This window comes from Propithecus coquereli, unplaced genomic scaffold, assembly GCF_000956105.1.
Source record: "Propithecus coquereli isolate 6110/MARCELLA unplaced genomic scaffold, Pcoq_1.0 Scaffold128, whole genome shotgun sequence".
In the NCBI taxonomy this organism is placed as follows: Eukaryota; Metazoa; Chordata; class Mammalia; order Primates; family Indriidae; genus Propithecus; species Propithecus coquereli.
In genome coordinates, this window is record NW_012136969.1 from 2,543,175 (window position 1) to 2,569,948 (window position 26,774).

General features: G+C 36.3%; 1 protein-coding gene across 2 annotated transcripts in view; it reads left to right on the forward strand.

Annotated features, from left to right (window-relative positions):
* The window catches only part of STX17 (syntaxin 17), a 65,092-nt gene extending 41,297 nt beyond the window's left edge, over positions 1-23,795 (forward strand). For both annotated transcript variants that reach the window (XM_012638295.1, XM_012638294.1), the window contains exons 4-8: positions 9,514-9,739; positions 17,154-17,269; positions 17,346-17,396; positions 21,031-21,117; positions 21,852-23,795. In XM_012638295.1, coding sequence (XP_012493749.1) covers positions 9,514-9,739; positions 17,154-17,269; positions 17,346-17,396; positions 21,031-21,117; positions 21,852-22,091 — 720 coding nt within the window. In that variant the 3' untranslated portion in view covers positions 22,092-23,795. The remainder of the gene's footprint in view (positions 1-9,513; positions 9,740-17,153; positions 17,270-17,345; positions 17,397-21,030; positions 21,118-21,851) is intronic.
* Positions 23,796-26,774: the final 2,979 nt, after the last annotated feature.

The following is a 26,774-nucleotide window of genomic DNA, read 5'->3' on the forward strand; positions in this document are numbered from 1 at the left end:
GTTGCTCGCCATCCCCCCCTTCCCCAACTCTGTGGAGAAATTGTCCTCCATGAAAGCAGTCCCTGGTGCCCAAAAGGTTGGGACCACTGTAGTTAGATGTTATAACTGCCATAAAGAAAAGTAAATCAAGTTAAGGCGAACAAAGAATCACAGAAGATGATATGTGTTCTTTTAAGTAAATGGTGGTTGTGGAAGGCTTCTGAAGGAAGTGAAAGCATAACCCATGGGGAATAGGGTTTTCCAGGCAGAGGGAAGATAAAGTGTGAAGACTCAGAGGTGAGAGGAGACTTGGCATATTCAAGGTATAGCATGAAGGGGTCAGTATGGCTGGTGTGAGCAAAGAATGTGGGAGATGAAGTCAGAGATGAGCTGGGTCAGATCATGGAGGGCCTTGCAGGATGCGGTAACTCAGAGTTGAATAGAAAGCTCTTGGATGGTTCTGAGCAAATAATGACCTGCTATGACTTTAAAATATCACTTGACTGTTATAAAAAGGATGACTTTTAAGGGGGCAAGGATGGAACCAAGAATACCAGTTAGGTGGCTAGTATAATAATCAGGATACTATGGGCCTAATTTTTTAAAAAATGCAGATACATATACAGATAATTTTGTTAGGGGCTTAATATGTTAGATTTTTACTTGTTCTCTTTGTAGCCCTAGTAAATGATTTTGAACTTACAAGCTTGATAGGAATAAGGAACTTCCCTAATATCAACCTTAACATTGAAGTGCCTTTTTGAAAAGTTATACACACACATGCTTCAAATATACAAAAATGTAGAAAATAATAAAAATAATATAACAAACACTATGTACTCATCACTCAACTGAAATAAGTGAAATCTTAATATTTTGCCTCAATTGTTTCCTTTTCTTTTTTTGAAGAAAACTTTACAAATACCACCAAAGCTCCCTCGTGTACCCTTCTGGTTTCTGTTTCCTTTGCTCCCACAAAGGAAATCTTTTCCCCTGATTTAGGTATTACTATAGCTGTTCATATACCTACGTATAAATAATATGATCTTATTTTGCATTTTTCCTTTTGCCTTTTTCCAAACAGATTTCTTGAGGTATAATTGATGTTCAATAATGTGCATATATTTAAAGTGTACAATCTGAGTTTTGACATATGTATATACTATGAGACCATCACCACAATCTGTGCATGTGAGGGATCTAGGTTGTGTGCGCTGCTTGTGAGAATCTAATGCCTGATGATCTGAGGTGGAGCTGAGGCGATGATGCTAGCACTGGGGAGCAGCTGCAAATACAGATTATCATTTACAGAGAGGTTTGACTGCACAGTGACCATAATAAATCAGTTGCTTGCAGACTCATATCAAAACCCTATCAGTGAGTGACAAGTGACAATTAAGCTGCATCTGGTGGCAGGCTTCATAGTGGCAAGTGAGTTAATGTACTTCAATTGTGTAGTTGCATCTAGTGGTAGGCTTTAAGTTTGAATCCAATACTTATTTTAGTCTTCATGTGGCCCGCCCATTATTTTATTTACCACATCAGCCTGCACCTCTTTCCCACACTGTGCACTTGTCTCAGAGTTTTGGTACTCCTACAAGCTAACCCTAGCAAAAATGAGTAAAAAACAAATGTCACTGGAGAGCTTCTTTGAATAGGAGGAAAGAGCCAATGATGAGACAGCAGAAGACTCTAAGACTGCTGACAAAATGAAAACTGCATTTAAAAGAAAATATCAGGAGTCCTACTTAAATTACAGGTTCATTGCAACAGGTGATTCACATTCTCTAAGCCCACTTTGTATAAGATATAGTGAATGGCTATCCAACGAAGCCATGAGAGCTTCAAAACGGCTTCATCACATGGAGACCAAGCACCGTGCATTAAAAGACAAGCCTTTGGAGTTTTTCAAAAGAAAAATAATGTGAACACAAAGAACAGAAGCAATTATTGAAGGCCACCACTTCATCAAATGTGTCTGCAATGAGAGCATAATTCTTAGTGGGTAACATCACTGCTAAAGCTAAGACGCCCTTTACTATTGGTGAAGAATTGATCCTGCCTGCTGCTTAGGACATTTGCTTTTAACTTTTAGGAGAGGCTGTAGTTCAAAAGGTAGTGCACATTCCTCCTTCAGCTAGCATCATATCTAGATGAATTGATGAAATAGCAGAGGCTATTGAGGCACAATTGTTAGAGAGGATTAATGAGTCACTGTGGTATGCAATCCAGGTTGACCAATCTACTAATGTTGACAAGAAGGCAACAATGCTTGTTTTTGTGTGATATATTTTCAGGACGATGTGCATGAGGATATGCTGTGTGTACTTTTGTTGCCAACCAACACCACAGCTGCAGATCTATTCAAGTCTTTGAATGATTACCTATCAGGAAAACTGAATTGGTCATTTTGTGTCGGTATATGCATGGACAGAGCGGCTGCCATTACTGGACGGCTTTCTGGTTTCACTATTGGAGTCAAGGATGTCGCTTCTGAATGTGAGTCTACGCACTGTGTCATCCATAGAGAAATGCTGGCTAGCTGGAAATGACACCTGAACTAAACAACATTTTGTAGGATGTGATTAAAATTATCAACTACATTAAAGTACATGCCCTTAACTCATGTCTGTTCACAAAGCTCTGTGAGGAGGACACAGAGCACACACGTCTTCTCCTATACACAGAAGTGAGATGGCTTTCCAAAGGTAGATCACTGGCTAGAGTTTTTGAGATACGAGAGCCGCTCCAGAGATTTCTTTTAGAAAAACAGTCACCACTGGCAGCACATTTCAGTGACACAGAATGGATTGCAAAATTTGCTTACTTGTGTGACATATTCAACCTGCTCAACAAACTCAATCTGTCACTTCAGGGGAGAATGACAAGTGTGTTCAAGTCGGGAGATAAAGTGGCTGCATTCAAAGCCAAACTGGAATTATGGGGGCGACGAGTGATCATTGGGATTTTTTGACATGTTTCAAATATTAGCAGAGATTTTTAAAGAGACTGAGCCAGGGCCATCTTTCTCCCAACTGGTGCATGATCCCCTTTCTCAGCTTTCATAAAAGTTTGAGCATCACTTCCCAGCCACAAAAGATCCCTGACCTGGGAAGGAATGGATCCACAACCCATTTGTGAATAAGCCAAGTGAATCGACTTTGTCTGTGCTAGAAGAGGATTAACTGCTTGAGATTGCAAATGACGGTGGCCTTAAAAGTATGTTTGAGACAACTTCAAATCTCCATATGTTCTGGATTAAAGTCAGGGTGGAATATCCTGAGGTTGCCACAAAAGCACTGAAGAGCCTGCTTCCATTTCTAACACACTGTCTTTGTGATGCAGGGTTTTCTGCAGTGACAGCAACCAAAATGAGATTATGGAGTAGACCGGACATGAGCAACACACTTTGGGTGTCACTGTCTCCCATCACTCCCACATGGGACCATATAGTTGTAGCACAACAGGCTCAGGGTTCCCACTGATTCTGCGTTATGGTTAGTTGTATAATTATTTCATTATATTTTACAATGTAATAATAATAAAAATAAAATGCACAGTAAATATAATGCGCTTGAATCATCCCAAAACCATTTTCTCCCACGAGTCCCTGGAAAAATTGTCTTCTATGAAACTGGTACCTGGTGTCAAAAAGGTTGGGGACTGCTACTTTAAGGTCTTACTCTTTATGCTTCGTTAGGCTTCACTGGAGCAGTGCTCAGTCTGTGGCTAATTATTCCTCTTTACTGAGGCAAACCTTTTTGAGTGCTTTCCCCAATGCCCTGTGAATTAAGAGTGTTTTCCAGTTTACCTGGTGGGTACAGCCACTGTTTCCAACTTTGAGTGAGTGCTGGGCACTGTTCCCTCTAACTTTTTAAGATGGTTCTTTCCCCAGCTTTGGTTAGTTTCCTCACATTAAGGTTCTGATCAGTTCTCTGCTGAATATTGATATTTAGTGACCTCTAAATACTGATGTATCAATTCCCCCTCTGCATATCTCCAGTTTCTCTCTCTCTGCTGCTGTCTCCTCTCCAGTGCAAACTCTGCTTACTTTGTACAGAAGCATCAGTCATTTATTATTATGTTTTGAAACTGTGAGTAGACTAGACTCAATTCTCTTCCCTGGGATAAGGAAACATTAGCATTAAGAACGATTTTATGATCAAATTTTGAAACTAAGTGAAAGAGTTGGCAATTGTTACTACTGTAATAATTCACTGAAGAACATTAACTTGGCTTTCATAGAAACCCGATAAACCTAGCTTTTTCTCCATAGCAGTGATGATGTGGAACTTGTTGAGAATATAGATTTCTGGGACTCACCTTAGAGATTCTGATTCATTAGATTTCAGACCACATTTAGAGAGATACGGCTCTGTAAAGAATCTATCCCAGTTCTATAAATAGCACAGATACATAAAAATCACTCATGGAATTCATAGAAGTGAAATGTGACTTTCATAATTTTAGTAGGAGAAATACAGAACACTTTAGCTATCTACTTTTTAATTTTTTTTAAAAAATAGGGGGGATTTAAAAGGAAGAAGCAATAGAAAAGAGAAGGAATGAAGAAGAGTAGAGAAGCAAGTATAGTAGACAGAGTTAGGTGAAAAGAAGAAAAGATTAAGGAGAAGTGCCGGGTAGAGAATGGAAGAAAAGATGGAAGAGTAGATTCCAAAGTGACTGCTATTAGGATGCAAATTGTTTTATATTATTGTGAGCTTCAGAGAAACTTATGACTTAAATTTTGCCTTAAAATTTTAATGAACCGATTAACAGAATTTAGGATCCTTGACCTCTACTCTGATTGGCATAGGTTCTACAGAACCTCAGAGAGGAAATTAAATCGAAGACACCATCAATTGTTAGACACACCCTTATTTTGTATACCTCTAGGAAAGAAAAAGTACTGCCAGTTAACTATGGCATGATACTTTTTTACCAGCATTTTAAGATACTTTCCAATTTTAGAGATGTTAACATAAAAGATATTGTGTTCTATAATTGATGAAATGTAGTATTTAAAGGCTTCTACCCTACCTCTGTCTTTTCCCCAATCTATTCTTTCTATTTAGTATGTTCTATTTTCCTGGTATTATTTTTCAGAGACAGTGTAAATTTCGCCTCCTTCATGAAGCCTATCTAAATCTTTGCAGTAAGATACATTTCAAATTTCCTTTGAGCATGTTTCTTATGCCCCTTTTAATTTTGAATATTTCTTCTTAATAGAGATTTAAAAGCAAAATAGGAGTTAAGTAGTTCTGCTTTCTCTGCATCATCTGTTAACATTATACCATCTGCCCTAAGCAGTAGGCCTGACCCTTCTTTCTTGTTCTTACTCTGCGTGTATTTTTTAAATCCTTTTTATTGTTCTTAACATTTTTCACCAGCCTCCGCTCATTCTGGGCTCTTATTTTACTTACAAGATTCTCCTTGTTTCAAGTCTCATAAAATTCTTATCATAGCACACCTTACACAACCATATTGGTTTCTTTAGATGCCACTTTCTTTTCTTTCTTATCATATTAACTTTTTTTTTTTGAGACAGAGTCTCACTCTGTTACCTGGGCTAGAGTACCGTGGCATCAGCCTAGCTCATAGCAACCTCAAACTCCTGGGCTTAAGGGATCCTCCTGCCTCAGCCTCCCAAGTAGCTGGGAAGACAGGCGCGTGCCACCATGCCCAGCTATTTTTTTCTATTTTTAGTAGAAATGGGGTCTTGCTGTGTTGCTTAGGCTGGTCTCGAACTCCTGAGCTCAAGCAATCCTCCTGCCTCAGCCTCCCAGAGTGCTAGGATTACAGGCGTGAGCCACCGTGCCCAGCCAGATTAACTTGTTTTTATAATGTCAGAATTTTACTTTTTAGAAACTGTAGCTCTTTTTCAAAAAAATCTTCTTATCACAATATGATTTCTGCTATGGCATCATACAGCTTTTTTCTTTAAACTTGATAAAATTCACTTCACTAAAGAATCATTAAGCCTATTATTCCTTTTCCTATTATAAACTTCAAGATGGCATGGTTGCTTTCTCATGGGTTTCATTTCCACTTCACTGTTTTATGCTTGTATGTCAGAATTAATTCCAAAGAAGTAGTTCCTTTCATTGTTTCTTCCACTTAATAAAAGATGGAATATTACATATGATAGTGACTTATATTTTGCTTTCCTGGAGAAGAATTCTAGGTTTCTTTATAGTTGGAGATTCCTGTTGCTGTTGGACTGCTACTTTGCCACTTTGTGGAAAATATTGAGAAAACATTCATTAATTTACCATATCAATTAAATCAACTGTATACCAGGGACCAGACAGGCCTTGAGGATATAATGGTGAAGAAATTAGACCTGGTCCCTCTTCTTATAAACTTTACAGTTCAGTTGAATGAAAGAATTAATATCCTTTGTCCAGCAAGGTAGTACCTAATATACTTCCGTGAAAAGATCTCTACTCAACTTTACCCCTACACAAATGCTTTCAACTTTGTTTCTCTCTTAGGTTAATTGACCTTACAGGTCAATATAATGTTCTTTCCTAAAAGTATTATTAAAATTTTTACTATGAAATATGACATATATACTATAAAATTCCTAAAACATAAATACACACCTAAATAAATTATTATACTAAGAATTCTCATGTACCACTACTTAGATCAAGAAATAAGCTGGGTGCAGTGGCTCATGCCTATATCCTAGCACTCTGGGAGGCCAAGGCGAGAGGATTGCTTGAGCTCAGGAATGTGAGACCAGCCCTAGTAAGAGCAAGACCCTGTCTCTACTAAAAATAGAAAAAATTAGCCAGGCGTGGTGGCACACACTTGTAGTCCCAGCTACTTGGGAGGCTGAGGCAGGTGGATCGCTTCAGCCCAGGAATTTGAGGTTGCAGTGAGCTATGATGATGCCACTGCACTCTATCTGGGGCAACAGAGTGAGACTCTGTCTCAAAAAAAAAAAAAAAAACCAAAGAAAAAAGAAAAGAAAAATAGACAGTTACCAGTATCCTAGAAGGCCTCTATAGCCCCTTCCCAATTACAAACACCTTTTCCCCTACAAAAGTAATCACTATCTTGATTTATATGTTAAATACTTCCTACTTTTTCTGAATAGTTTTACCAACAAAGTGTGTCCTTGAGGCTGTAGTTTAATTTAGCCTGTTTTTGAACATTATATAAATAGAATTAAACAGATGATATTTTTTATATCTGGCTTGAGATTTACCTATGATTTTGCCTGCAACAATAGTTCATCCATTTTCATTGCTATATATAGTCCACTGAATGGGTATACCATAGTGTATCAATTTCTTCAATTGATGAACATTTGAGTTGTTTTCAGTGTCTATTATAAATGCTATTAACATTCTTTTTTTTTTTTTACTGGTACACGTGTGTATAATTTCTGTTGAGTATATATTCCTAGGACAAGAATTGGTAGTTCATTGGGCATATTTATTTTCAACTTTAGTCAGTAATGCCAAAGTATTTTCTAAAATAGTTGTACCGACTTTACGCTCCATCCAGCAGTGATTACAAGTTCCTGGGCACAACATCCTTACTAATACCATATTTAGTATTGTCACACCTTAATTTTAACTTTTCTGGTGGGTAGTTGTGGTTTTAATTTACATTTACCTGATTATTAGTGAGACTGAGTAACTCTTTCTTTGTTTATGAGAAGTCCCATTTAAAGTTCTTGCTTACATTTCTATGGGTTAGTTGATGACTTTTATGCCATGTTTGAGAGATCTTTCCTATCCCCGAGGTCATGAAGATATTCTCTTATTTAAGTGTTATTGTTTTGCCTTTGCCATGTAAGTCTACAATCCATCTGGTTGATTATTGTGTATGGCATGAGAAGGTGTATCCAGTTTTATTTTTTTCCATAAGCATTTTCAATTTCCATTGTGATTTCTTCTTTGACCTGTGGGTTATTTAGAAAAATGTCTTTCTTCATTTCTAGACATGAAGTGTTTGTAGATATATTTTCATTAATGATTTCAAGTTTCATTTTATTATGATCAGAATACATGATCTGTATGTCAATGTCAACATTTTTTAAATTTGTTCAAAATTGCTCTAAGACTCAGAATATAATTAATTTTTATAAATGTTTGCTATGTGTGTTTTTTTACATGTATATTCTCAACTTGGATGGTACAGAGTTTTATATAAGTTATATCAAATGTGTTAATCTTACTGTTCAAAGCCTCTATGCTTACCCAAACATTACCAAGCATAATGTTTTGGAAACATCATTTTTTCCCAGCATTGCTCGGTAGTGCCACCTTTGTTATAAATCAGGTGCATATATGTTTTGGTTGTTTCTGGGCTATTTCATTGTATATTTGTTTATTCTTGCATCAATACCATACTGGTTTAATTACTGTAGCTTTATAATCAGTCTTGATAATATCTAATAGAGGAAGTTCTCCCACCTTCTTCCTCAAAAGTGATCTGGCTAGTCTCAGCCCTATGCATTTTCATAACATTTTAGAATCAGCTTATCAAGTTTCATCAAAACAATAATAACTATCAAACAAGATAATGTGCAGTTATTCTCAATGTTATGGAATAATTTCTGCAGTATGAGTACCTGCTCTTTGTAAGTCTGATAAAATTTGGCTGTGAATCCATCTGGGACTCAATAGGCACTCACACTTTGGTGGTAGTGTGAATCGTTGTAGCCTTTTGGGGAAAAAAAACAATAATAGCTATTGAAATAAAAATACACATTGTCATTTGAATATTCCTGCTTCTGGGAATCATTCCTAGAAAAAATAATGTATTAGTATACTCTATAGTGCTAATATATACTAATATGATATATTAGGATTTACATGCAAGGTTATTTATCTCTTAGTTTATAATAACTAAAAACTGGAAACAACATGAATGACAGTTGCTCACTGGAGGAGTAACTAAATAAATATTGATATTTATTAATAATATTAATAAATATTAATAAATATATACTACAGGTGTATATGTTTGTTAAATAAATTATGCTATATCTATACTATGGAATATGGTATAACCACTGAGCAGGAGGGATGTCCATGATGATATTGTTAAATTGGGGTATGGGATAACAAATTACAGATTATTGTACATAATGTAATCCATTTTTTTATAACAAAGGAGAAAGCCTATATATATTAGTTGTATGCATGGGCCATGAGAAATATGTGGAAGATTGGGTTAAGAGAGGATGTGGGATTGGTGAAGTGGGAAAATGATTTTTTCTTCATGTTTCTGCAGTGTTTGATTTATTATGAAGAATATTTGTTACCTTTGTAATAATTACATTTAATGAAGGAAAAAATGCTAAATAAATTCAAAGTATGAGGACATGGGTTCTAAAGATATTGGATTTGGCCAGCTAGAGATATGAAAAACAGAAAAGTATTATGCTTCACCTTCTATTATAGAGGATATTTGTAATCATTTCCATTCACAGCCATTATAACAAATTACTTCTGAAAAGAAAGATACTTTATACTAAGAGATGGGGGCAGTAATGATTTTTTTCCTTTATAGCAACTGCGCTCCAATATCCGAGAAATGGAGAAACTTTGTTTGAAAGTCCAAAAGGATGACCTAGTACTTCTGAAGAGAATGATAGATCCTGTTAAAGAAGAAGCCTCAACAGCAACAGCAAAATTTCTCCAACTCCATTTGGAATCTGTAGAAGAACTTAAGAAACAGTTTAATGATGAAGAAACTTTATTACAGCCTCCTTTGACCAGATCCATGACTGTTGGTGGTAATGTATTATACTAATTCTTATTCTTGATCATAGTAATGCAGTTAATTAAATCTGACCTTATTGGGTAGATATTGCAGATTATCTGCAGGTTTTCAGAGATCTGCTCTCCCAATGTGCCATGTCCTTGGACCTTGACTGTACCTGGAAATGTGTACTGGACATTTTGCAGAATAAAAATTTTAAGGCTGTGCTGTATGGAATAGAACTTCAGCACTTCAAGCACCCATTTGTCTATGTATTGAAAAGAAATTTTTAAATATTTCCTAAGGATAATGTCATTCTTATCTACAGAGTATTCTTCACTCCTTTCCAGGTGCAGGGGTGACCTATTCATGCATGCCTTTTTTCTTAAGCATTTAGGTCTTCACAAGGGATGTCAGGTCTTTCTCCCAGCCCAGTTCTCTGAATAACTGACAACATTAAAAAATCTGTGGTGGGGGTCATGAAGTCAACTTCTAAGAAACAGCCCTGTGAAACTTGTCATTATGTCTTTTCTAAGGATGTAATTGATAATTGTTGATCACAATATAATAATGTCCTTAACCCTGAAAAAACTCTTGGCTTACTACATAGTAGTACTTCAAAGTAGTTGGTCTTTCTTTATCTTATGGGTATTGAATAGAATAACTGATAAAGTTTCCCTACTTGAGATGTCTACTAGAAAGCATAAAGCCAAATTTTTTAACCACCAAAAGTCAAATTTTTTAACTATCCTAGCTTTATTTTATAACTACTGCCCTTATTTTCCTTTTTTGTTTTGGTGTTTCTCTTTTATATTTAATTTGTCTCATCTTGTTACATTTTGTAAATCCTTCTAAGCTGCCTTTAATCCTTATGGAAAAGGTGGGGTATAAATAAATTACAGATTATAACAGAATCTTAGTGATGATATATTAATACCTACCCAGTTTTTCTCTTTTTATTTACCTAGGTCACTCCTGCACCACTCTCTATCTCCAAAGCCAGATTATTTTTAATTTTTTATTTTCAGTGCTAATGATCAAATAATTTACAGGGAAAATAAAAAAAAAATATTGGAAGAAACATTTAGGCTAATATTCAGGTTTCTGGATAATCTTGCTTCTGTAGTATCCTTAGTAGCTAGCATAATACTTGGCACATAGTTGACCACTCATAAATGTTTTATAAATAGAAATAAGTATCTTTTTAGAGACAATTTTGTAATTTCAGATGCACCGCCGTCACTTCACTCTGGATAACCAATACCTAAAATGTTTTGGGGAGAAGGAGATGTTAGCACTCAACCCTTGGTTGAAGAATATTTGGAAAGAATGCTTTTTGATAGTTTGTAGTTACTGTTTTCATTATTCTGTTCATCTATAGTTATCACTAGCAAATTGGTGAGGTTGAAGGCTGTTCTTAGCTCTCAGTGCAAACTGAAGCTTAATGTGCACATGTAGAGAAACTGGGCTTTATAGTTCTGTGTGATTAAGGGAACATCTTATGTACCCAGACATTGTGACAGTTGTGATGGCTCTAATAACAGCGAAGATAAGCTGTATTTTCTTGAAAGAGTAGCTGGCATCAATCTCTGTTGCTATTTTGCTTTGAATTGCCCATCACCAGCAATTCCCTGTCAAATAAAAATTTTGAGTTGTATTCAAGAGTTTTCTCATAATATGATGATATTCTAATACTTGCTTTAATTTGCATTTTATTATTGCATTGTTTGTGTTTCTACCAGTAGAACTGTTTGGACTCAACAAATTTGGGTTTATATATCATCAGAGGAATTGGGTGATTATTAGAAGGGAGTTTACCCAGTTTACTGGCAATCGACTTTCTCCATAGGAAGCTGACTGGTGTAAAAAAAAAAAAGAAAGAAAAAAAAAGGTTGACTGAATTGGAGGAAGCATGTGTTTGGAGGAAATGAAAAAGATTGGAGTAGAGCCAGAGGATGAGGGAGAAAAAATAGCAATTGAAATTCATTTTCCAGCTCTCTTGATTCTCAAACTTTCAATTCATGGAACAACAAATAGGCTAAAGACCTGGGAGATAAGTACAAAATTAAATCTCTGAAACTAGTGCTGATTTCATTAAAACAGTCATTCTATTTATAAAATCAGAAACCTCAGTCATACCTAAAACAGTGTGTAGAATTTCAAATTCTGAATAATCTGCTAGTTACATTGTGCTTTGACTTTGAAAAAATTGCCAACATAAAGCCTTTAAAAAATTACTGTCTCAGCAAGTGCCTGAGTATTTCACCAAGTGTGAGAATTTCTACTGTATTGCCTTCAATCTGGAAATATTATTAACAACCCAAAGGATAGGAAAGAAGAAGAAAAATGAAAAGAAAGCAAGTAAATAATTTACATAAGACTTTAATAGTGGGGTAGGAATTGGGTTTGTTCCGTATGTGGTCTTCTTCTAGCTGTAGACTCTTTTTTGTCATTCTACGTGTTTTTATCCCGTGCTCTCCGGTTTTTCCTTATTTTTGCTTTAGATACTCATTATAGTAAGAACAGCCTATAGGAAAAATGTTTTATTTGCATAGAAATTAAGTGACTTAAAATACTTTTTCCTTTACAAATTCAATCTGATTCTAAATAAATTGGTTGGGAACATCAGGAGAGATTCAGGAGCAATGTTACCACATTTCCATGAGTGAGATCAAAAATACAAAAATAGTTTTTCATTTACAGATAGAAATAACAAGTAGAATAGGATGTTTTGTGTTCTCTGGAGAATGAAAGAAGCTTATTAAGTTTAGGGGGAAGCTGTGATGATTTTGCTGTTTCTTTTGTCCAGATTCTAAGAGTTCCTAAAGCAAATCTTCTCTGCCAATCTTGTTTGATCTGAGAAACTCCCTTCTGTCTCACCCGTATATGGTTTCATTTTTAGCATATTGCTTCCCACCAAGAGAAGTGATGAGCCTACAAATCTGATTTGTATTTAGAAAGGTGATTCAAGTCATACAGAGTGAATCGGTGCTTCTCTCCATCTTTGTCTTTCTTTACTCCCAGGACACACTTCAACAGCCCAATAGGAACAGAATCTTATTACAATTTAAACAAATATTCAGAAAAGAAAAGAATCCAATCTTAAAACTGCTGGGAACTTCAGACCAGCATATTGAATTTGATGAAATATTAGATTTTTATCACAGGTATATACATGTACTGAACAGTTTTGTGAAACCTGTGGATAGTTTTATATTATATGTTTCAGAAGATGTATTTTCTGTTGATTTTAATTTTCTTAAAAGTCTTCGTTTGCAGCTAAGCCATGACTTAGAAGTCATTTTATTTTGATAGATAGGTGTATGTAGATGATCAGTAAATTAATTTTACTATTTTTTAAACTGCCTGAACTTGAAAAAATGTAAGGAATGCTTTTGAATTAATTTAGATTTATAATGAAACTTTTTGTAATGTAGTGAACTTTAGTGAAAAATTTCTTATATATTGTGTTATATAATTCTTGGTAGAATCATTACTGTCCATGAAGTATGGAGAAAGAAAGAGGGAGAGAACATTTGGATATGTATAGAAGAGAAAAGTCTTATATCCATGTTATTTAGCTTATTTCTTACCTCAACTAAAGTGAGCCAGCTATCTTAATTTTGAGTTTATAGCCAATTATAAGGTTTTAAAACCAATTCTAGAGTTTGAAAAACAGTGATAAGTGATACATACTTTATTCTACTTGCTCTACGTGCTTAAAGCTGTTTGTATGGGGGTGGATCTTTCTGAAATGATTACGTAGTGTGAAACAATTACAATTTTGGACTTCTATGGACAGGCTAAAGTTCTTCAGCCTTCTTTTCTTGTAGCTATAATCCATTTCAGTGTTTTGCCTCATCATGTCCACAGCAGTTTGTAAAAGTTCAAAGTGAAAGGATGATCACTGAGGTGGTGATTTTTAATGTAAGCTTTAATAAATGAATTATGGAAGTTGTAGAAATGAAAAGGTTTGCTTTCTTGATAGTCATTAATTGAATAATTAATTGAATTGAGTCATTAATTGAATTGATCAGTGATGTTCACAGTTGTAAGTTTACAGCAGAGTTTCCTGTGTAAGAGAACAGACTTCTTTGTTCTAAACTCTATTTGAACTAAGATACATACGCAGTTTGGTTTCTAGCGAGACGTAAATGACTTAAACATGTCTTATTTTTTACTGAGGGAAATCTTTTATGTTTGTTTAAAATGTCAAACATTTCCCATCCCTTATTTTTTAGACAAAGAATTTATATATGGTAATCTCTCCTCATTTTGTTGTATACCCTCACATACTTCATTTGAATCCCCTTTAATAATACATAGATTATGGCTTAGAAAAATCTTTAGAGGGGCATGGTTATAAAGTTCTACTTTATACTTCGTCTATTAATGATAATAAAGTTATCTTTATTCATAATAATATTAAAGAAATTGAAGTATATTAAGGAATATTAAGTGGAATAAAGGTCACAGAGTAATGTATTTGTCTTGGTTGACATGAAAATGAAAACATCTTTATGGTAATAATTTAGGGTATAGGGTAAATAACTATTTTAAATATTTGTGAAAATCATTGAGAGCTTTTAAAATGTTGGATATTTGCCATAATGTTATAATGTAAAACTCTATATCTGATGTTTTTGCTCTTCAAGTTAAAGAAATATATTCAGATAATATTTATTTTTTATTTGTCTATTTTTTTAAGAGATGGTATCTCAGTCTGTTGTCCAGGCTGGAGTGCAGTGGTGCAATCACAGCTCACTGCAACCTTGAACTCCTGGGCTCAAGTAATCCTCCTGCCTCAGCTTCCCAAGTAGCTAGAACTACAGGCACACACCACCATGGCCAGCTAATTTTTAGAATTTTTTGTAGAGACAGGGTCTCGCCACATTGCCCAGGCTGGTCCCGAACTTCTGGCCTCAGGTGATCTTACCAGCTGGGCCTCCCAAAATGCTGGGATTATGGGTGTGAGCCACCATGCCTAGCCAAGATTTAAAATTAAAAGAACAATGTCAGTTGTGATAAACCTACAGATTACTTTATGCCCTTCCTAAACAATTCAAACAAATTTTTCCTTGAGAAGTAAAGTGTTCATAAACTTTGAAGGTAAAATACTAATACAGTTTTATAAAATACCATTCAATTACAGGCTTGGTTGAATGAGAAAGAATATGAATTTGGAGTTATGATGGCTTACTTTTAGGAATAGATCAGGTGTCACATGTCACCATGTCATTTCCCTGCTTATAACCCTTCAGCAGCTCTCCATTGTTTGCCAGATAATGTCTGCAGTCTTTAACTGGTCTAAAAGGCCCCTCCTAACCATCTATAATGTCTTACGCTTGTAATTCTATGTCTTTTACTTCACGCTTTGGTAACATCAAAGTGATGATTTTAAGTTAGCTGCATTGTTTCTTCCTTGAGGCCCTTTGTTCATGCTGGCTTTTCTACCTAGAATTTATATTCCTCTCTTCTTTACCTAGTAACATCAACTTTTCTAGCAAGCCTTCCCATAAACTGCACACAGTATCAGGCTGGATAAGATGCCACCAGCTTTGAACTCCTGTAAAATACTCTATGTATCTGCTTATCTAGATAGATACCAAGGCACTCTCCAATTGTTTTATGATTGTCTCTTTGTATATTTGCCTCTTCTAGAATATAAGTTCCTTGAGAGCAGATATTATTTACTTTTTCATCACTGGTACCTAACATAATACATAATGGGTGTTCAGAAAATGTAAGTGGTAGGTGTTTCGAACTTGAAGTGAAAGGAAAAAAGCAGACCTTAAGATCTCTTCTTTCCATTTCAACTGTCACTATCCTAAAACGGACCATCATTATTTTGCACTGGACATACTGGAAAGCCTCCCAACTGGTTTTTCACTCTCTAATTTTCTCACCTTTCAGCTCCATCCTTGATTTCTAGATTGGTGTGATTTAAATTTCCTTTCTAAATCTAAAATATGATTATAGCAGCTTCCCAATAATCTCTCTTTTAAACAGTACCATATTGATCTTATGAGAAAGACAAAATTCTTTAATAGTTCACAATGGCATGAATAATCTCAGTTTAGATTTCCAGCCTCAGTCTTTGCTTTTCTCCTTGTTATAGTCTATGCGTCAGCTATACTAAACGTCCTGTGCACACACAATTCTCCCTGACCTGAAAACTCTTTAGTTCTCCCTCTACCCCTGCCCCAGTTCACCTATATAGTAATTTCTGTTCATCCTCAGGCTTCAGCTTCAGAACCTTCTCTGACCACTCTCCTTTCTTCAAGTCAAGGTTAAATACCTGTCTTCCATGCTCACATAGCACTCCATACTTACCAGTATCATAGTTCTTATCAGGCTGTACTGACTGAGCTTGACTATTAACATGTTTGTGTCGCATGGTAAACTCTGTTAGTAATAGCAGCAGTAGCAGTGGCAGTAGTCACTATTTATTACTTGCACTTTATATATAACCTAGGTACTGTGCAAAGTAAATATCACTTTATTTTACAAAGGAGAAAAATAAGCCAAAGAGATAAAATACCTTCGCAACTCAAAGAGCTAATAAATAGGCAAATCAGGATTCTAACCCAGGTCTTTCTAACTGGGTCCATGCTTCTAACCACCACACTATGTTGCTTTCTTGGAACTGGTTTTGTGGTTTACCATTGTGTCACCAGCATCTTAGCACACTGATTAGCATATAGTAGGCATTTAATAAATGTCAGCTGAATGAATGAAGGATTGGTAAAACCAATATGAAGAAATAAGAGACTTGAAGGTAGATTTTCAAGTATAAATTAATTCATCATCATAGCTGTGTTTAATGAGGCAAGTCCTACTGGGTTGATGACTTCTTAAAATTCGGAAAAGAAGTAGAAGCAGCAGTGGCGGCATGGGGTTAGAGGAATGACTCTAAGAATAGTGACAATGTGTACAAAAAGATACGGTAAGAGTGTGTGTTTGGTGACAATCTTATTGTTATCAATAGTGACTCATTTTCATTGATAAAACACATTGCTTCTCTACTTTCAACACCTTTTGTATCTGATATTTATTACTAGAATAGCCAAATAAAAACTTAAGGATTTATCAATGAAAAGTGTTAAACCTATTTATACTGGGTATCTTTTCATTGGACATTGGCCAAATAGAGTAGTTTTCTTTTGGATGTTTCTTCCACATCTAGCCCTAGTTATTTAGATTGGATAGATAGTATTTGTAGCCATTTTTAAGATGACTTTGTAAATAAAGAAAAAATTGTGTTAACTAACTTGGGGGAAAAGCTGCCCATGTATAAATAATTCCATTTTTTATAGAATAATCAATTTACTTTTAGCCTGAATTTAATTAGTAAGCATTTTACATGATAATTATTTTATGGAATTGACTTATGCTATCTCCTTTATAACAAAGCAAATAAACTCTAAACATGGGCTATGTTCATCCAGGAACATTTCATACTACTGAAGCTGAAGCTAGTTCTCAGAGTCTGACTCAGATACATGCATTGCCTGAAATTCCTCGAGATCAAAATGCTGCAGAATCATGGGAAACCTTGGAAGCGGTATGTTAAAAATTATTTTTTTTTTGCTAGGTATGAGACATAAAAATAAGTAACTTCCTCTCTCTCTCTTTTTAAGGACTTAATTGAACTTAACCAACTGGTCACTGATTTCTCTCTCCTAGTAAATGTGAGTATATACCTATTTTTGGCTCATAATTGTTAGATGATTAGAATGAGAGGCTTTTATCAATCACTGGGCTTTTGATTAGAATTTTAATAGAAGTTATAATTTTTAAGACTTGTATTGAGCCATGGATAGAAATCTAACTTTCCTCAAATTCTAGATCAAGTTAATAAACATTTGTTGAGCACTTGTTACGGAAAAGGCACTGTGTTAGATGCTTGGCATTAGGGGTTTGACAAGGTTGGATATAGAAATAAATGAAGCCTTCCCTCTGCCTTTGGGGATTCTACAGTGAGTGGCAATAGGCTTGGACCCCAAAAACTGAGCTTTCAAGCATGATGGCTAAATGCAAAAATAAGGTGTTAAGGTATTATCAGCTCCAAGGAGAAGCATTTAATTCCAAGGAAGGGAGGCAGGAGTTGTGAGGTGAAAGCATTAAGGATAGCTCAACACAGGTATGCAGCATTTGCATGTGCCTTGAAAAAAAATGAGTAAATGTCCACAGGTGGGATTAAGAGAGTGCATTTGAGAAGAGCTGAACAAAGACATGGAATAGAGAAGTGTGTGGCCCGTTCCAGAATGACAAGTACTACAGTATAACCAAAGTATGAGGTACCATGGACAAACAAGGAGGGTGAGAGCCAGATTGTGATGGCATTGAATGCCATACTAAAGAATTTGAACTTTACTTTGTAGGCATTAAGGAGCCAATATAGACTTTTGAGCAGGTTTGAGTAATGTAATTACAGTCTGTGCTTCAGAAAGATCGGGTACGGATGATACTGTTAACAGATTAGGGAGCAGAAAATAGATTTGGTGGGAATGATAGAATAGATTTTCTATCATTATTTTTCTAAATTGTTCTTACTTTTCCTTCCCAGGAATTATGGGATGGTAGGGTATATGAGTATGTGTGCATATAGATATGTATGTATGTATGTCCACATAGGCACAAGACTGTTTCTACTTATGTATCTGTCTAGGTTTGTTCTTGATCAAACCATGATTTTGGGTTTGTCCGTCTTTGAGTTATGGTTTCCCTGAGATCTGGTTTTAAATTAGAAGTTCCTAGATCACACAGTCTAAGAGCTGGAATAGGAAAGGACTTAAGAGACCAACTAACCCGATCTCTCTATTCTTGCTGTAGCTTCTCAAATAAATGGTCTTTCAGCCTCTTTTTGAACAATTACAAGAGACATTTGATACTTCAACCATTCCATTGGGAGGCTGTAACTCTTAGAAGTTCTTCCTTATGTAAACTCAGCCCTATAATAACGTCTCTTTGGTACTTTTGCCCTCTAGAGCCATGTACTGAACAAGTTTTGTCTTTTTTCCATATAAGTTTTTCAAGGTTTTGAAACTAATATCATCTTTCTTCCCTCTATCCCATCCACCATATTTTCTACTCTTAAGAATGCATGATTCTTTTGTATTCCTACTGCAATATGATTTCTAGGCTTTTCAGTACTGGCTGCTTACTCTGCTTATTTTCTAGTTTGTGGATGGATATTTTCTTGAAATGTAATACCTAAAATTGTATACAGTAAATTGTTTGAATTGTTTCTGATGCCTCTAAGTCAGAGAATCAAAATGTTTGAAGCCTCTGGATTAGGTATCTGTACAATCTATTATGTATTTGCATATAGAAGGGAATGATAGAACAAGAATCCCCAAATATTTTTGTTTTTAGGATCAAGATTTATTCAGTTATTGTAATAATCTCTGAATCTAATGCAGTTTGTTAAATCTATACATGAATGGTTACATAAATATATACATTTGCCAAAAGTCATCAATCTGTACACTTAAAATGTGTTTTAATGTTTGTAAATTTTTCCTCAATAAAGTTGATTTTTTAAAAAAAACTACACATGTACAAAGTTTTTCTCACTCAAGACAAATACATTTCCCTTCCAGTGGGGTAGGCACATGAAAAGAAAATTAAGGGATTGTGGCCGTTTGATAGTTACATGTTTGATTAAGTTATGTTAGCAGCTCTTAACCCCTAATCTAATGAAGATATGTGTAGGAAGATTCTGGCTACAGCCATAGCTTTATACAAATGTCCTATTTATTATAATCTGAGTAAGGACATGAGACAGAATGCTATTAGGCAAAAGCTCAAAGGAGAACCCCTGATTATTACTCCCAGAGTGACTGAGTTCTCATGACCACATGGCCAAGGACTTACAGAAGCTCCATTTAGGTACAGAATGACCTGGGAACATAACCAGAGTGACCACATCCTGTCATTATCATCACATGGACATGATAGTATCCAGGCAAAGTAACCATGTATTTAAGGAGCACTTTCTATGCACATAAGCACTGTGCTAAGCTCAATGAAGAATAGGAAATAGTATAAAAAAGAACCTATAAGATAGTGGTAAATGGTTGCACAACGTTGTGAATATTCTTAATGCCACTAAATTGTACACTTAAAAATGGTTAAAATGGTAAATTTATGTATGTATTTTACCACAATAAAAAGAACTTATAAAGGCATTGAGAGATCAAAGTATAGTTCAATAAATGTTAATAAATTAGTATCTACTAGGCACCTGCTCTATTTTTCTTCAAGCTTTATTGCTCAAATGCCCTCTCCTCTTTTGTAACTTTGTAAATAGCCCTACTTCTGGTCAAAAGAAATTTTAAAAACCCTGGGCCAGTAATTCAACAGCATCTCACCCTTGTTGCTGGTCCTGTTTTGACTTCTACCTGTTGCCTTATTCCCTATGGCTTTTGTAATCCAATTTTACTCTGGATGCATAAAAACAGGGTTGCAATGGATTAGATTAGAATGTGTTCCTGTGGCAAGTAATGCGTTCTTGTCACTGGAGGTATTTGAGCAGAGGTTCAGTAACTGCTTGTCAGCAATGTCAGAGAGGAGAATTGCGCCTGATGACCCCAACGTTCCTTCTGCTCAGAGATTCTATGAGTCACAGTTTCTGTTGTGCCAACACAGGTGTTGCCATATTATATAGAAAGCTCTATTAATATATTTGATCTGAAACATTTTAACTTGTCATGATTTTAAAATGTATTAAAATACACAGGTGTAAAACACAGAACAGTAAATTTGTTCACTGCTCCCTACCATATATCACAAGTGGAAAGATTTTCATAAGAGATCAAACCATATTGTAGTCTTATTCCTAAAACATAACAATTTGTATTTATTGGATCAAGGGCATTTTACTCCTAAGGTAAATTTGACTATTTTAAACTGAATCTTCAAAGAAGATAAGTTAGAGGGGTGGGGTTTTTGGTTCGATTTTGTTTTTGTTTTTTTCCACCAAACCCCAAATGATGTGTAAATGCTTATTTAGATTTTTTTCTCCTGGAAAGTAGATTCATTTGGAGAATAATATGTTTGTATGTTTGAATGAATTTTAGTGTGAGATGCTTTTTGCTGTAAAGTTGCCACCCTTTTATTACCTAATAATTAAGTGCTCCCTTTTTTTCATGAAAGTGAATTTGTCCTTTCGACCTGGTTTATCAGATGCTATTAATGAACCACTATTAAGATGGCAAGGCTGCAATACCCGGGGCCCTGATTATAGGAATTAAAATAGTGTGTGTTGGCTCCCTGCTGCTCCCCAGCAGGAATGCTCACTCATAATTCCTTTGCATCTAGGCTCAGCAGGAGAAGATTGACAGCATTGCAGACCATGTCAACAGTGCTGCTGTGAATGTTGAAGAGGGAACCAAAAACTTGGGGAAGGTAAGATTCTGCTCCTGCTGACAAATCAATGGTACTCTGGCTCGCAGGAATCTCTAGTATTAACCCAATTGATCTGCTCTCTTCAATGTTGAGGGAACCAGCAATTAAGGAAATAAGGAAGAAATGACACATAGGTAGTGCAAGAAATCAATGGTTGTAATATTCTACTCTAAGATTCATTCTATCAGGAGAGAGATTTCATCAAGGAGAGAATAGACTATAGCCTACCGTAAGGCATTTGGTGTGACAAGGGAATATTTGCAGAGGTTCAGAGAGAGGAACGAGAGGGTTGCAAGAATCCGGTGAGGGTAAAAGTGTAAGTGTGTGACAGCACACATGGGGTGGGACCATCTATTGTCCATAGGATGCTGCTTTTAACCCCAGGCACAAAGCACAAAATAATCTCTGTGCAACATAAAAGCTTTGGGGGGATCTGTGGCTGCTGAAACTGTTTAAACAAGCCAGCTAGATAGTTAGTGGATTGATTGTTTTGCAAGTAAAATCAATTTGTAGCAGTCCACTCTTTGTAGCTCCGTTCTCTAAGTTCTGAGATCTGGAGCAATTGCAGTACCTGTGGAATACCTTCTCTCCCCCCCACCAAGTACAATCTCTAAGGTTAATTATGTACCAAGAGTTAAAGAGGCATTGCCAGGAGTAATGAGAGGAAAACGCACATCGCCACAGGCAGATATTCTCAACTCAATTTCTAAATTGAATTTTTTTTTTTTTTACAGGCTGCAAAATACAAGCTGGCAGCTCTGCCTGTGGCAGGTGCACTCATCGGAGGAGCGGTGGGGGGTCCCATTGGCCTCCTTGCAGGCTTCAAAGTGGCAGGAATTGCAGCTGCACTTGGTGGTGGGGTGTTGGGCTTCACAGGTGGAAAATTGATACAAAGAAAGAAACAGAAAATGATGGAGAAGCTCACTTCCAGCTGTCCAGATCTTCCCAGCCAAACTGACAAAAAATGTAGTTAAAAACCAAACTTTGGTATTATTGGTGCCAACATGTCTATCCTAACGAGGACCTTTGCTGCTGTTGGACACTCAGTCAGCTTTTGGAACACAAGTCTATCAAGAGAGTGGCTGTAAATGCTCAAGTGGAGTAGAACTGTGATAAGTGGATATATTTTGTTGTTTGCTGGAGTGTTAATGGAGATGTTAGAGAGTGAGGATCCTGGGCTGAAGGTGTATAATGTCTGTCAGGCAAAGTTTGAAGACTGCCAAGGAGCAAATTTTCTGCCTGGAAATGTGAGAACTGAACCTATGACTCGGATACGGTCTTGAGATGTGTAGAAGTGTTGGGTTATGGTGGAATAGTTGCTTCCACAGCCCTGAATTGGAGACCTTAAGGTGTATTTGTAGATTATTTAGGCCTGTTAGCAAGGAAAAGAATGGGAGTTCAGGAACCTTTGTTATCAGATAGGGAAATCAGAGCCCCGTAAGAAGCACAGGTGAACTGCATAATGGAGTCCATCAGGTGAACCCTATTGCAATTTGATCCAACTATATTTTCTGGTGAAAGAAATTAATAGTATAGGAAAATGGAAAGACAGGCCCAACTTCTCTTTCATATATCTTCATTTGTGACAGTGGCTTCTTTTCTGAACTCTTCCTCTGCCTCTTTAAATAAAGAACACAGAATTTCAAGTGGTAGGAGACTTATTAAGCCAGTCACCAAACTTACTCTGTCAACGTGTTTCCCGACACCTCAAAGATCTAGTGTTCTTTGCTGTCCCTCCCTTGTAATTTTGAAAAATTCTTTGGTTTGTGGGGTGAACTCTATCCATATGTAATAAGGACTTTTCTCATAGTCTTTTTTGTCTTATCTCTCATCTCTGTTCATACCTTCCTGTAAACTCTAGGTAAAAAAAGAAAAAGAAATTTCCAGATATTTCCAACATTGTTAGAGTTTGAGCTCAAATGGGGGTGGGGGCAAGACAGGAGACCATTTCCTGGGGCATCTTCCAATTTTGAGTGGCGATATATCTGCCACACAGCGGGTCTCTGACCCAGAGTCTTCTTTTCAGCTGGTCTTTGAGGGAGCTAAGAACTGGCTATCTACCTCACTTCTGTTACTACCATCCTTTTTCCCAGGCTTTTTATCTCCTATGCTTCCTTTTGCTTTTCACAGCTGCTATTTCTTCCCAAGAATAGCATACGTACTTACCTTTTCTCACATTCTAGATGATGATGGACGAAGCCTAGTGCCAAGATTCTGACCCAGTGAACGGTTTGTGGTGCTAATCCCAACATTTAACATCCACAGCAAGCCTGGTCCTGTCCCACCCCGTGTCTATCTCAAATTGCAAAAAGGCTTTAAATTTAGGAAAAAGAATTTAAGAATACAGGCAGCTTCCCTCTGTACCTCAACTCATTTGAAATAGGAAGGAACCACTTTTTGCCTTACTCTTTACTCTTTTCTGAGGACAGGAATTGGCACCTGCACCCCAGAAGGTGTAAACTGTCTGTGTCAGGAGCCAGCGTTCATCAGGGGGTCGAATGGTTTATCACTTAGCTTCTCTCTTGCTGAGTTTACTTTTAATAACTTTTATTGATTGCTACCTTTCATTTCTGTGACTAATCTAAAGAGACCTTTCTCTTTCATACTTTTTGAATCACACCAATGAATTCCAATGAGACAAAGCACCATTTATCATTAAAATAACTAGGAAGTATCAAGTTTTGCTATTTGCTGATCTATGTCTTTAAGGTAATACCAAGAAGGAAATACTTTGAGTAAGTGTCAGATTCTGAACCAGTATCTCATGTTGGATATTTGTAAAGTTGGGATAATTACTTTTGAATCACGTCTTTTTTCCATTTTCTGGTCCTTGCTGTCCCTTTAACACAGGGTGTTCAAACGTGAATGAGGATCAGAACTCAGGTGTTTATATAAAACAAAATTCCTAAACCTGAGTTTTAGGGTGATCCTGATGTACATAGTCCTGCCAAGTCAGCTAAAAATAACTTTAAGATATCAAGATTCATCATTTAATTCTGTAATTTCCAGCATTTTACCGTTCTCCATTACTGCATATTACCCAACTCTGCCAACCTCAAATTGGCTACCCTTTCAGCCCACCATTTTAGCGGCAGCACTGGGGACTCATTATAATGTAAGGCTGGTCTACATAAGGACCTGAAGGAGAGGGAGGCTTGTATTTGAAGCTCATATTTTGGGGATTTCTCATTTTTTACTAAGCCAGTGTGGAACACTGGTGTGTGTATGTACTCTTACAAACCTTTGACTCTTACTGCCCATGGGATTGGAATATTAACTCTAGCAGTCTTCATACTTACTGCCCATGGGATTGGAATATTAACTCTAGCAGTCTTCATACTTACTCCCCATGGGATTGGAATATTAACTCTAGCAGTCTTCATACTTAGGCAAGTTATGGTCCTTTTGAAAAGTTTTATAACTTGGCTGGGCACAGTGGCTTACGCCCGTAATCCTAGCACTCTGGGCGGCTGAGGCAAAAGGATCATTTGAGCTCAGGAGTTCGAGACCAGCCTGAGCAAGAGCGAGACCCCATCTCTACAAAAAATAGAAAAATTAGCCGGGTGTGGTGGCGTGTGCCTGTAGTCCCAGCTACTTGGGAGGCTGAGGCAGGAGGATCGCTTGAGCCCAGGAATTTGAGGCTGCAGTGAGCAAGGATGATGGCACTGCACTCTAGCCAGGGCAACAGAGCAAAACACTGTCTCCAAAAAACAAAAAAAAGTTTTTTAACTTAAGATTATTTAGAAATTGTATCTCTTTTCCCATAATAGAACCTAATAGCCAATTTTTTTGTAGAAATTGCTACAAGTATTTAATCAACTATAAATGAAATATAGTGTTTATAAAGTATAAATTAGTATGACACAGAAACCAATCTTAAAATTGAATTTAATATCCTATAGTATCAGATCAAATTTATCTTCTGATTCATGTCTTATTTTTGCTGTAAGAAGTTAGACATAAAAGGAATGCTGATTAAGATCTTAAAATTTATAAAGGCTCATTTGGATAAAGGCAGCACTCCTAAGAAGTTTTTTGATATAATAATCAGAATTTCTCTGTAGAGCAGAGACTTTGAAGCTTTTTGGCTATAACCTACAGTAAAAAATGCATTTATATCAAACCTCAGTATGCGTAATGAAACAATACATACCATTATGTGCAGTGCATTCTGATGTTTTTTTGTTCTGTTTCAGTTCTTAAAATATGCCAGTTGCAAAACCCACTAAATTGATTTAATAATCTGCTAATGGGTTGTGACTCTTAGTTTGAAAAACCCGCCCTCACAGAGGATCTGATATTTAGTAAATACCTTCTGTTTGCCAGGCACTTCATCCAGCATTTTACAAGGAAACTGAGCCTCGGTGGAATTAAATAATTTGAGGGGGTGATTCAGCTACAAAGGGGTGAAGCCAGGATGTTAACTAGGTTTGTTGAGCTACAAAAGGTATTCTGTTTCTCTCATACTGTGCTGCCTGTCTACATAAAATTAAGATAGGTCATCTGTTCTGCTTTACCCAAACAGGCTTTGAAACCACATGTGCCACTCATTTGTGCCTTTTTTTTAGACCTCCGATTCCTCACCAATGTCCAGCAGCCACCAAATTTTTAATGGTGGCCGATGCAGAAGTACATAGTGCTGAATTTGGTCCTTAGACTATAAAATTAAAGTGTTTCAATCCCACCCACACATCCTACATATGTTCTCATATTCATTGGTTATAACCATTGTTTAAACAATGCTTTTAATATAGTTTAAAAATAAACTTGAATGCTTTTTAAGACAAATTTATCATATAGAATCAAATTATTATTATCCTTTAAAATGATACCCTTGGGAAGCCACGTACTTACTGTAGTGATGCCAGTATCACTTAGACCATTCGTAAAACTTTTCTTTTGGAATTACCTCCAAAGACCTTTTGCAAACCACATAAGAAAAGCCATCTCCATTTTTATTAGTCATATACTATACTCCCTTGTCCTATGACATCTCCTTGTCTTCCGTCCTTAGTTTTGCTTTTCTTCTGCTGGCTTAAAAGGAGTATGCTGGTGCTTCCTAGAACTGGCCAGAGTTCCTGTAACAAAAACTCTGTGGTTAAACTGAAACTGAGTGCTACACAGGGAGAATACTATGATTCCAAAAACTTCCCTCTGTGGGCTGCCTGCCTGCCCTGAAGTGCTGCAAGTTGTTTACACAGGAGTGAGGACTAAACACTGCTAATATCAGTCACAAGAAGTTGAGGAAACATGTAGTGTAAATATAGAGCATACAATATTTTTCTCCTGTGGAAGTACAGAAACCAAACCATTCTTTGTGTTAACTTTAAAAATGAAAGGTGTTTCTCAGGGTCCCTTTTGCCTTTCATTGCTGCTACATGAAATCTTGCTAGGAAGGATGAAGGAAAGCCTGGGGGAAAGGTTCTCCTATGAAATGGGACGTTTTCTTGTCATAAAGTAGAATGGCTGTGGCTCTTCAGTACTTACTAATGTCAGCTAATGTTCCTAAGTAATTAGAAGCCTAACAAAAGGCAGGAGAGGAGCTTCCCCTCTAGCCTAAATTAATATAAAAAGTTCAGGTTCTGTCTGTGTTTTTTATTAACAATTTATTTTGTTTTTAACAGGTGGTTCTCACTTTTACATTAATTTGACACCCT